The sequence below is a fragment of the Schistocerca gregaria genome, chromosome 3 (genome assembly GCF_023897955.1).
Source record: "Schistocerca gregaria isolate iqSchGreg1 chromosome 3, iqSchGreg1.2, whole genome shotgun sequence".
Lineage (NCBI taxonomy): Eukaryota > Metazoa > Arthropoda > Insecta > Orthoptera > Acrididae > Schistocerca > Schistocerca gregaria.
This window is the reverse complement of record NC_064922.1, coordinates 174,371,466-174,384,737: the sequence shown is the minus strand read 5'-3', so window position 1 is coordinate 174,384,737 and position 13,272 is coordinate 174,371,466. Positions and strand designations below refer to the sequence as shown.

The 13,272-nt window shown below is 43.6% G+C and overlaps 1 protein-coding gene across 1 annotated transcript in view; it reads left to right on the top strand.

The window, feature by feature from the left end:
• The window catches only part of LOC126353895 (serine/threonine-protein kinase SMG1-like), a 364,235-nt gene that overhangs the window by 179,082 nt on the left and 171,881 nt on the right, over positions 1-13,272 (top strand). Inside the window, exons 19-22 of the mRNA XM_050003118.1 lie at positions 4,286-4,440; positions 4,644-4,818; positions 4,894-5,001; positions 5,525-5,748. Coding sequence (XP_049859075.1) covers positions 4,286-4,440; positions 4,644-4,818; positions 4,894-5,001; positions 5,525-5,748 — 662 coding nt within the window. The remainder of the gene's footprint in view (positions 1-4,285; positions 4,441-4,643; positions 4,819-4,893; positions 5,002-5,524; positions 5,749-13,272) is intronic.

Here is a 13,272-nt window from a genome sequence, read left to right as displayed (position 1 = left end):
TGACCGAAGTGGACCGCTATTGAACATTTTTTCCCAACATCTTTCAGCCTCCAAACCCACAACCTCATTTCTCATACACATTACTAACTTTATCCTAGCCCACAGCTACTTTTCCTGTCAAGGAAAGGCACACAAACAAGTCCATGACGCAGATGTGGGCACCCACATGACATCCTCCTATGCAAGCATTTTTACAGGCCATCTAGAGTATACCATCTTTGCCTCTCAAAATGTCAAACCCCAGATCTAGTTAAGGTTCGTTGATGACATCTTCATGACCCAAACTCAGGACCAAGACACGCTATCTTCATTCCTTCACAACCTCAACACCTTCTGTCTCATCCACTTCACCTCGTTCTCCTCAAGCCAGTGTGCCACCTTCCTAGACATTGATCACCTCCTTTCTGATGGCTCCATCTGCACCTATGACTACATTAAACCCACCAACTATCAACAGTACCTGCATTTCAACAGCAGTCATTTCTTTCCCATCAAAAAATCTCTCCCATACTGCCTGACCACCAGGGGACAGTGTATCTGCAGTGACAAGAATTCCCTTGCCCAGTATACTGATTCTCACCAATGCCTTCACAGTCAGTCACTAACCCCCAGAACTAGTTTGCAAACAGATCTCCTGTGCAATTTTCCCTCACACCCCCAGTCTGCTTACCACCTCCAAGAACCAGCGAACAAGAAGTGCCCACTCAGTTACCCATGACTACCCCAGACTGGAACAACTGAATCACATCCTTTGCCAGTGCTTTGATTACCTATCATGTCCTGAAATGTGGGACCTTGTACCCGAGAGCCTTCCCACCCCTCCTAAAATGGTGTTTCATCGCCCACCAAACCTCCAAAACATCCTGGCCCATCCCTGTGCTGCTCCCAATTCCAACCCCTTGTCACAAGGATCATATTCCTTGAGAGATTTAGGTGCAAGACCTGCCCAATCTGCCCACCCAGCACACTCTATTCCAGTCCTTTCACAGGTTTATCCTGCCCCCCCCCCCCCCCCCCCCCCCCCGAGCTGGAACACCTGTTAAAGCAGCCCTGTCATTTACCAGCTGTGCTGCAGTCATTGCAATGACTACAACCAGCTGTCCACCAGGATGAATGGCCACTGCCAAACTGGGGCCAAGAGCAAAGTAGACAATCTTGTGGCTCAAGATGCAGCTGAACATAACATGCTAGATTTTAAGGTCTGTTTCACTGCCCAAGTTATCTGGATTCCCCCCTCCCCTTCACCACGAGCATTTCTGAAACACACAGATACTTACAAAGCATTCTACACTCCCATAATTATCCCCATCTTCACCAATGTTAACACACTGTTCACAAATTCTCCACCCAATGGTTTCCACTTCCTCTATCGTATCACCTTGTCCCCATTATCTACTCCCACTCTGTTTTCCACCCTCTGTCAGTGCACCCATTCATCTTTTCCTTCTTGTCTCCTTTTTCACTCAATTTTCCCCACCTCCCTGCCCCCACAACCTCTTGATGCTGCACCTATTGGCATTCTAGTCCCTGCACACACTGCCAGAAAGTGCTCCTCCCCCCCCCCCCTCCCCACCCCACCCCACCCCCTGCCAACCCCACTCCCACCCCTACCTCGCTTCTCACACCTTCAGTTTGTTGCTTCCATCCACCATGATAGTTGCATTCTGGCCGAAGCTGCTGTGTGATTCTTATGTAACTGGCTGCAAATGTCTAGGTGCCACTATCTACATACATTAAAAAGAGTTTGCATCACCTCAGTTCTGAGAACTTCGGAACCTGTACAGAAAATTGGAATAGAGATCAACATAAACATCATTTCCGCCCTTTCTGTTGCTCATGAAAACCACACATTGCATGTTGTACCACCATACAGCGAGACCTTTAGTACGCAGCAGCATGTCCTCTTTCGTTGATGCGTGCCTGTATTTGTCGTGGCACATTATCCACAAGTTCGTCAAGGCACTGTTGGTCCAGTGTGTCCCACTCCTCCGCGGCGATTCGGCGTAGATCCCACAGAGTGGTTGACGGGTCATGTCGTTCATAAACAGCCATTTTCAATCTATCCCAGGCATGTTCGATAGGGTTCATGTCTGGAGAACATGCTGGCCACTCTAGTCGAGTGATGTCATTATCCTGAAGGAAGGCATTCACAAGATGTGCACGATGAGGATGTGAATTGTCGTCCATGGAGAAGAATGCCTCACCAATATGCTGCCGATATGGTTGCACTGTCTGTCGGAGGATGACATTCATGTATCGTACAGCCGTTACGTTGTCTTCCTTGACCACCAGCAATGTACGTCGGTCCCACATAATGCCACCCCAAAACAGTGGGGAATCTCCACTGTGCTGCGCTTGCTGGGCACTGTGTATAAGGCATTCAGCCTGACTGGATTGCCTCCAAACATGTCTAATGATTGTCTGGTTGAAAGCATATACGACACTCATTGGTGAAGAGAACGTGATGGCAATCTTGAGCAGTCCATTCGGCGTGTTGTTGGGCCCATCTGTACCGGGTTGCATGATGTGGTTGCAAAGACGAACCTCACCATGGACATCGGGAGTGAAGTTATGCATCATGCCGCCTATTGCGCACAGTTTGAGTCTTAACACATCGTCCTTTGGCTGCACGAAAAGCATTATTCATCATGGTAGCATAGCTTTCAGGGTTCTTCTGAGCTATAATCCATAATTAGCAGTCATCCACTGCAGTAGAGTGAGGCATGTCATCGTCAGTTCCTGTCTCTCTGTCTCTCCTCCGTGTCTGAACAACATTGCTTTGGTTCACTCAGACACACCTGGACACTTCCCTTGTTGAGACCCCTTTCTGGCACAAGGTAACAGTGCGGATGCGATTGAACTGCAGTATTGACCGTCTGGCACGGTTGAACTACAGACAACACGAACCATGTACCTCCATCCTGATGGAATGACTGGAACTGTTAGACTGTCGGACCCCATGCGTCCAATAGGTGCTGCTCATGCATGGTTGTTTACATCTGTGGGCGGACAGTCAAAGGGACTGTGTCTGTGATACAGTATCCAGTCATTGTCTGTCTGCAGGAGTTCTGTGAACCAGGGTGATGCAAAACTTGTTTTTGATCTGTGTAGAACTCGGGTACATGCCATATTAGAGTCTCAGCTGTTTGTAAAGCTATTGCTCTGAAATGAGGTGGGGTGTCACAGGAAGTACATGTGAAGCCCAAGTAAACAGCTTCCCTCTCTCCCCCACCTTTTTCCACATGCAGAAACAAATTGAGTATTGATAGTACAGTAATCTACTTCTCTGTGAAACATGCACAATATGTAAACTTGACATATAAAACTTTGCTGCTTCCACCAGATTATTTTTAAAAGCTGCATGTGACAGAATAGTTTAACAAAATTCCATTGAAATTCCATAACATTCTTAGTTGTTGAAATTCCATAACATTCTTAGTTGAGGCTACCAATAAAACTCTAAAGTAAATGTTCAAAGACCATTTCATGCCATGTGGTTCTCTTTTTGACATTTCATTTTGATTTTGGCAGCCTAATATCTGTAAGAACACTAATGTCTTGACCAAAGTCACAGATGTGCATCTTACACAGGTTACTGCTATATAAATTAGAAGCTGTTAGTGGGTATTAAATCACTATTTGCTACCAAGTATAACCTGGGTTACTGCACATGTAAGGTAAATATTTATATTTAGGTACTACTACAATTCATATGAGGAAAACTGAAATATTGTGAGGAATTAAAAACATTTGTAGTTCTGAAGACAATAGAATCATTTCTTAAGCAAAATAAAGTAACCTACAGATACAGATACTGATATTAAAGCATTTAAGTTTTCCACTGTTGTTTAAGAGGATAGTAAACTCAGTTTGGAGAAAAATTTCTAATTTTACGCACATACTAGAAGCAAAGCTAGAAGTCAATAAAAGCAAATCCACCAATGAAAACAAATTTGAGTTGCTGTACGTTTTTCGGTACATGTTATTAAAAATAAAATCAAACAATGCCATCAGAAAAACAAAGAAATTTGAGATAATTAGAATAGTAATTCTGGAGTAACTAAGTGTAAGCTATTTGCTGCTGAATTTCTGTTAGAGAACTGTTACACTCAGCTGAAAACATATCTTCAAAAAGATAACTGTCACACTGTACTACTGTTGTTAATTGTATACATGTAGCTCAGTAATACGCTGAGGTTTGCCGTATGTTGCCACACGTTATTTTAATTAGGAACCTACAAGTAGTGCATGTATTACAGTGCCTTTTTATTTTTGTTTTCTCCAGGGTTCAGAGTTTGAAAGAGCTATTATGTATGTGTGTTGGGCACTGTGCAAGCTGCATGAACCTGAGGCAATTCAAGGACTCTACGCTTGGAGCAAGGAAATTGCTGGAAGAAAATTTCTGTGGCTTAAAGCAGCTGCAGAGCAAGCAGCTAGGAAGTTAGTATTCGATATCCTACATTGTGTGTGTGTGTGTGTGTGTGTGTGTGTGTGTGTGTGTGTGTATATATATATATATATATATATATATATATATAGAGAGAGAGAGAGAGAGAGAGAGAGAGATATTCATATAGTCTTAGTTTCTAATAAAATACTTGAGAATGTTGATTGAAAATTCAGCTGTCAATCCTTCTGAATAGGTGTGAGATAGCAGCAGAAAACTTTGCAAAGTTGGTGATTCAAGAGTGTACATCACCACAGGATTCTCCTACACACAATAATGAAGAATCTAGAGAAAGCTCTTCTCCAAGTCCTGTGAAACAGATATTGAGGTCAGAGATGGAGCATCACATTTTAGGCTTCATGGCAGACCAGGTACTGTCTCCAGTCTTATCAGTGCTAATGAATAGTGTGATATTTTCTTCCTAATTAAACAATGATTTTTTTAAGGTGACTGAAAGCTACTTGGCAGTAAACAGTTGGGATGATTTGATAAAGTGGAAAGAAAAGGAAGCAGAGTTATGGGGCAATCAGAATGGTGGTACTCCACAAAAATATGTAAGTTCACTGCATCCTGCATTATTTTAAAGCTGAAATTAAGCAATTTTTTGCAGTGATTAGAATCTGAGAGTTTTGTCAGTGACTCTGACATTGGTAACAACCAGTTTTTTTTAGTTTCCAGCTAAGTTAATGTTGCCTTTTTTCATATTTTTGTCAGCTCCCTGAGCTGAAGTAGAGCAAAAATGGGAGTGAGTCCAGTGAATTTATTATCAATATTCTTAGTCATTGCTCATTTTGTTACTTTTCACATGTTCCTTTCATTTCCTCTATATCCGTCATCAGCTATTTCTAGCCCCCCCCCCCCCCTCTCTCTGTGTGTGTGTCTCTCCCCCCCCTCCCCTTTCCCCCCTCTTTCTCCCCCCCCCCCCCCCCCCCAATCTCTTCTATGCTCTTACCTGCTTTGCTGGTTATTAGTTTTCATTGATGGTTTCACTTTTTGTGGTATCAGTAAAACATGTAATTTTTAGTAACGTTTGCATAAATAATGTTATGCTGATTTCATAAATGATATCTTTTACAGTTATTGAATCGTGTTACACTTTCTCAAGCCAAAGCTTTAGCAGCATTTGACCGTGACGAACTTCCTGGTGCATCTGAATTGGAAAAGTGGCCTAGTATTTGGGCTGGCGAGTCGACACACCATGCTAAAAATTGGAGCAGTTACAGACTGCTTGGGGAAGCCAATAATGCTCTCATGGGTATTGCGTTAGAGATGTCACAACAGGATAAGGATGAAACTACTCGGTAAGCCCTAGTTGTCTGGATCTTTAGACAAAACATTCATGAAAATGTATCTTAGATAATATTGTTTGTTTTAATGCAGAAAATTTTGATATTGTAATTGAATGTCCCTCTAAATCATTTACTGAAGTGTTCAGTTTTCTCTTATGCATTAACATTATCAGTAAATAACACAATAAGTAGTAGAGGTACATAATTTCTTCTGTGATAGAATCTCCCTGTTAGTTTCGTACACCACAGAACTAATCTAAATTCACTCTTCCACAACTGTCGGTACTAATGCCAAGTAAAACTTAACCTTTATACATTTAAGTACCTGAACTAGTTTATGATAAAACTTACAATTGGGTGACGATGTTTTACGTCAAGTGTTTGATTTAGTAGGCAAACTTCCTCATCAACTACTACAACAGCTACAAGAAATTGGTAAGTGGTAGTGTGTACTGTAGATATGAAAGTGTGTGTCACAGATACACCTTGTGTGATGGACAGCATGGTTGCCTTGTGAAACAGCTGGTATAGATTACACAAGTCTGAGCTCATTGTCTCCATTTTGTGTATAGTGAAGCAAAAGATTTGAAGTGATTTGATCTTAAAACTTGGTTTACATTGAAACGGTTCATTACCGAACCTGAGTTCTTTGTCAGAACTTCATCTGGTAAGTTCTCTCAACAACCACTAGGAGCCTGTAATGGGACTTTTGGAACACCCTGTATAAGAGTAGGAAAAGGTAGATTCCTACTTACCGAAAAGAAGACACATTAAGTTGCAGACATGCACAATTAAGACAATTGCACAAAGCTTTCAACAACAGCCTTCATCAGCAGAAAACACACACACACACACACACACACACACACACACACACACACACTGTTCACACATACAAGAATGCATTCTGGCTTCAGTTGCTGGAATTGGCGGTAATGTGTGATCGTTTGTGTATGTGAATGGTGTGTGTTTCTCTCTTTCTCTTTTGCTGATGAAGGCTGTGGCCATAAGCTGTGTGCAAGTGTCTTTTCATTATGCCTGTCTGCAACTTAATTTGTCTACTTTATGGTAAGCAGCAATCTCTCTTTTCCTACATTGTTGTTATTCCTACATGGAATTTCCATTCTTTGCTGTGTAAGAATGGTTTTAGGATAACTTCAGGATGCTGAATCCTAATATATCTTTGGTTCTGCTTCAATGACTCTAGTTCTTGAGATTGTATGCATTTCTTAGAAAAACATACATAAAAATTATGTTAATCATTTTACCACTAAAAAAGATGTAAAAATATTACCAAATCATTAAAAACTGAATAAATGTACCACACAGTGAAACAAGACTTTGAATATAACGTAAAGTTCTCAATTATCATTGTAAAGATCTGTGTTTTGATTTCCTGTTGTCAGGATTTCCAGGAGAATCGTGTTGCATGCTCAAGCAGTAGTCTGCCATCATATATCTGTTCCATGTATCCTGATAACTTTCTTCCATCACTTTCACATCCTGGTGAAACATCTCTCCTTATCCTCACTGAAATTAACACAATTTTCAGGAAATCATCTTAAGTACAAGGTGTACAACTTTGCTCCATAGTGAATACACCATTAAAATATTGCAGAATTAAATTTTCTCCCCTCACTATCTTCTACAAACAGTGTTGCCTAGATGAGTGCTGTATGTGATGACACAAGCAGTCTGCCCAAAATGTAAGCAAAGTTAACATATGATAGAAGTAACTATGTTCCCTCACTGTTCATCCCAAAGACAAGGCTGTTTGAATAGTTCAGACTTTGAAAAGCAGTTTGGCAAGCTCATTCTGATTGTAAATTGAAGTTTCCCTAGTAGAGTGGGGCACACTATTTGTTTATGCACGACAATTACAGTAGTAAATCATACTATTTTGTTTTTGTTGTATTCACTGGAAACCAATTCACAGCTGTGGGCTTCTGTACTCATCCTACTATGCCGTATTGTGGATGTATATTTATATACATACTACCTTGAGTTTTCCTACAATGCAATGCACATCTGAATGTATTCTGAGCCGTTGAACTCGCACTATTTCAAACGAGTTATGTCAACATCTCGGTCAATAAAAAAGTTTTGAGGATTTATCATACAACATATGTGCCTTATTGCGCGCTATTGTTTGCAAAAAAACCTCATTGCAGTATCTTGAATCATTTAAGATATGACAATTTTTAAGACCGCATGTTTTGTAATGTGCAAACTTGAAATTTTATTTAAACATCTTATCTACTTTCATTCACTGCAATGTATGAGCTAAAATCAACCAAACACAAAGTGTACACAATATGGTTTCATCTCTGCAAAATCTTTAAAATTTCATGCAATGTTTTACTAAATTTGATGCAGTGCAGTAATTGCAATGGATAATGAAAATAAATTTGTTTCTTTATCGAGCGAAGAAATCAGACTATAAGATGTTCAAAAATCAAACTTTTTCACCTAATAGTTTTTGAAAAATGGGATGAGAAGTATTTTGTATCGGCCAGAACATCATCTCTCAGCACAGGCACAAATATTTGGCAAACAGTACAGCCATAACGAAAGCTACCTCAGCATGGAACACAGAGCATGCCTGTAGCAATGAAAGGGTTGACACATACATGCTTATCTATGGTGTACATGTTGTCATTAATTAATTATTTTATCTGTGATGTGCCATCTTGAAATAAGTGTGGATCAGATTTTCAGCAAGGTTCTCCAGCCTTAACCACATTCAAATTATACTCGGATAAGAATTTCAGTCTGGCCTTAACAATGGCTGCCTGCTGAAACATTGGTAAAGGAATTAGTGATTTCCAAAAAAGATGATGTGACTTAACAAACAGATGCTCTGAACAGCCGGTGTGGATACTTAATAAAAGTCCCTCAAGTCTTTCCTCTCCCACAACCACACCGGCTGTTCAGAGCATCCTCCCACAGGCCAACCGCAAATTAGAACAGCATGCCATCCTCCACCTCAAACTCTTTGCCTTTACAAATGTCTGCTTGTGTCTGTGTATGGTGTGTGTGTGTGTGTGTGTGTGTGTGTGTGTGTGTGTGCACCCGTGCGAGTGTACACCTGTCCCTTTTTTCCCCTACGGTAAGTCTTTCCGCTCCCGGGATTGGAATGACTCCTTACCCTCTCCCTTAAAACCCACATCCTTTCGTCCTTCCCTCTTCCCTGAAGAAGCAACCGTTGGTTGCGAAAGCTAGAAATTTTGTGTGTTATTTTATTGTGCCTGTCTACCGGCAGTTTCAAATAGAAACATCCACATGGGGAAAATATATTAAAAACAAAGATTCCAAGACTTAACACAGACAGATAAGCGGGAAAGCGCCGGTAGACAGGCACAGTAAAATAACACACAAACACACACACAAAGTTTCTAGCTTTTGCAACCAACGGTTGCTTCTTCATGAAACAGGGAAGGAGAGGGAAAGACGAAAGGATGTGGGTTTTAAGGGAGAGGGTAAAGAGTCATTCCAATCCCGGGAGCAGAAAGACTTACCTTAGGGGGAAAAAAAGCATAAGTATATACTCGCGCGCACACACACACACGCACACACGCACACACGCGCACGCGCACACGCGCACACGCGCACGCGCACGCGCACGCACACGCACACGCACACGCACACGCACACGCACACGCACACGCACACGCACACACATATCCATGCATACACAGACATATTTAAAGGCAAAGAGTTTGGCAGAGATGTCAGTCGAGGCGGAAGTGTAAAGGCAAAGATGATGTTGAATGACGGGTGAGGTATGAGTGGCGGCAACTTGAAATTAGCGGAGATTGAAGCCTGGTGGATAACGAGAAGAGAGGATATACTGAAGAAGGGCAAGTTCCCATCTCCGGAGTTTGGATAGGTTGGTGTTGGTGGGAAGTATCCAGATAACCCGGACGGTGTAACACTGTGCCAAGATGTGCTGGCCGTGCACCAAGGCATGTTTAGCCACAGGGTGATCCTCATTACCAACAAACACTGTCTGCCTGTGTCCATTCATCATTCATGCGAATGGATAGTTTGTTGCTGGTCATTCCCACATAGAAAGCGTCACAGTGTAGGCAGGTCAGTTGGTAAATCACGTGGGTGTTTTCACACGTGGCTCTGCCTTTGATCGTATACACCTTCCGGGTTACAGGACTGGAGTAGGTGGTGGTGGGGAGGGTGCATAGGACAGGTTTTACACTGGGGCGGTTACAAGGGTAGGAGCCGGAGGGTAGGGAAGGTGGTTTGGGGATTTCATAGGGATGAACCAAGAGGTTACGAAGGTTAGGTGGATGGCGGAAAGGCACTCTTGGTGGAGTGGGGAGGATTTCATGAAGGCTGGATCTCATTTCGGGGCAGGATTTTAGGAAGTCGTATCCCTGCTGGAGAGCCACATTCAGAGTCTGATCCAGTCCCGGGAAGTATCCTGTCACAAGTGGGGCACTTTTGGAGTTCTTCTGTGAGAGGTTCTGGATTTGTGGGGATGAGGAAGTGGCTCTGGTTATCTGCTTCTGTACCAGGTCGGGAGGGTAGTTGCGGGATGCGAAAGCTGTTTTCAGGTTGTTGGTGTAATAGTTCATGGATTCAGGACTGGAGCAGATTCGTTTGCCGCGAAGGCGAAGGCCTAGCTGTTGCTTGTTGGGTTTGATGTGGACGGATGTGTGTAGCTGGCCATTGGACAGATGGAGGTCAATGTCAAGGAAAGCGGCATGGGATTTGGAGTAGGACCAGGTGAATTTGATGGATCCAAAGGAGTTGAGGTTGGAGAGGAAATTCAGGAGTTGTTCTTCACTGTGAGTCCAGATAATGAAGATGTCGTCAATAAATTTGTACCAAACTTTGGGTTGGCAGGCTTGGGTAACCAAGAAGGCTTCCTCTAAGCGACCCATAAATAGGTTGGCATATGAGGGGGGCATCCTGGTACCCATGGCTGTTCCCTTTAATTGTTGGTATGTCTGGCCTTCAAAAGTGAAGAAGTTATGGGTCAGGATGAAGATGGCTAAGGTGGCAAGGAAAGAGGTTTTAGGTAGGGTGGCAGGTGATCGGCGTGAAAGGAAGTGCTCCATTGCAGCGAGGCCCTGGACGTGCGGGATATTTGTGTATAGGGAAGTGGCATCAATGGTTACAAGGATGGTTTCCGGGGGTAACAGACTGGGTAAGGATTCCAGGCGTTCGAGAAAGTAGTTGGTGTCTTTGATGAAGGATGGGAGACTGCATGTAATGGGTTGAAGGTGTTTATCTACGTGGGCAGAGATACGTTCTGTGGGGGCTTGGTTACCAGCTACAATGGGGCGGCCAGGATGTTTGGGTTTGTGAATTTTAGGAAGTATGTAGAAGAAGGTAGGAGTGCGAGGTGTCGGTGGGGTCAGGAGTTTGATGGAGTCAGGTGAAAGGTTTTGTAGGGGGCCTAAGGTTCTGAGGATTCCTTGAAGCTCCGCCTGGACATCAGGAATGGGATTACCTTGGCAAACTTTGTATGTAGAGTTGTCTGAAAGCTGATGCAGTCCCTCAGCCACATACTCCCGACGATCAAGTACCACAGTCGTGGAACCCTTGTCAGCCGGAAGAATGATGATGGATTGGTCAGCTTTCAGATCACGGATAGCCTGGGCTTAGGCTGTTTTGATGTTGGGAGTAGGATTAAGGTTTTTCAAGAAAGACTGAGAGGCAAGGCTGTAAGTGAGAAATTCCTGGAAGGTTTGGAGAGTGTGATTTTGATGAAGAGGAGGTGGGTCCCGTTGTGATGGAGGACGGAACTGTTCCAGGCAGGGTTCAATTTGGATAGTGTCTTGGGGAGTTGGATCATTAGGAGTGGGATCAGGACTTTTTTCTTCGTGGCGAAGTGATATTTCCAGCAGAGACTACGAGTGTAGGACAGTAAATCTTTGACAAGGGCAGTTTGGTTGAATCTGGGAGTGGGGCTGAAGGTGAGGCCTTTGGATAGGACAGAGGTTTCGGATTGGGAGAGAGGTTTGGAGGAGAGGTTAACTACTGAATTGGGGTGTTGTGGTTCCAGATTGTGTTGACTGGAATTTTGAGGTGTTGGGGGGAGTTCAGCTGGAAGTGGGAGATTGAGTAGATGGGAGAGACTGGGTCTGTGTGCAATGAGAGGAGGTTGAGGTTTGTTGGAAAGGTTGTGGAATGTGAGTGTGTTGCCTTTCCGGAGGTGGGAAACCAGGAGATTGGATAGTTTTTTGAGGTGGAGGGTGGCATGATGTTCTAATTTGCGGTTGGCCTGTAGGAGGATGCTATGAACAGCCGGTGTGGATGTGGGAGAGGAAAGATTGAGGACTGATTTGGGATAGGAGTTGACGGGTGTGTTCATTGGCCGAGTCGATGTATAGGTGAAGGATTAGGCGGGTGAGGGCTATGGATTGTGCAGTTTGGAACTGGTATAAGGACTGATGGAAAGGAGGATTGCAGCCAGAGATGGGAACTTTAAGTGTGAGGCCTTTGGGGGTAATGCCAAATGTCAGACAAGCCTGAGTAAATAAAATATGGGAGCGTAATCTGGCTAGGGTGAAGGCATGTTTGGATGTGGCTAAACATGCCTTGGTGCAACGGCCAGCACATCATGGCATAGTGTTACAACGTCCGGGTTATATGGATACTTCCCACCAACACCAACCTATCCGAACTCCGGAGATGGGAACTTGCCCTTCAATATATCCTCTCATCTCGTTATCCACCAGGCCTCAATCTCCGCTAATTTCAAGGTGCCGCCTGTCGTTCAACATCATCTTTGCCTCTACACTTCCGCCTCGACTGACATCTCTTCCCAAACTCTTTGCCTTTAAATATGTCTGCTTGTGTGTGTGTGTGGGGGGGGGGGGGGGGGGGGGCGAGTATATACCTATGGTTTTTTCCCCCTAAGGTAAGTCTTTCCGCTCCCGGGGTTGGAATGACTCCTTACCCTCTCCCTTAAAACCCACATCCTTTCGTCTTTCCCTCTCCTTCCCTCTTTCCTGAAGAAACAACCGTTGGTTGCGAAAGCTAGAAATTTTGTGGGTGTGTTTGTGTGTTATTTTATTGTGCCTGTCTAGCGGCGCTTTTCCGCTTAAGCGCCGGTAGATAGGCGCAATAAATAAAACACACACACACACACACACACACACACACACACACACACACACACAGAATTTCTAGCTTTCGCAACTGACGGTTGCTTCTTCAGGAAAGAGGGAAGGAGAGGGAAAGACGAAAGGATGTGCGTTTTAAGGGAGAGGGTAAGGAGTCATTCCAATCCCGGGAGCGGAAAGACTTCCCTTAGGGGGAAAAAAGGACAGGTGTACACTCGCGTGCGCGTGCTCACACACCACCATCCATCCGCACAGACACAAGCAGAAATTTTTGTGGAAGTTTCTTTACGCACTCTGTTCCCATCTCTTGGCAAAATGCTCGTATGTCACAGCCTGTGCAGTATAAGTATTGGCAGTGGCACATGCAAATCCTGTGATAACCAATTCATAATAGTATAATGGCTGTACCATTTGTTGTTTACACAATGATGATGTCTATGTAAGG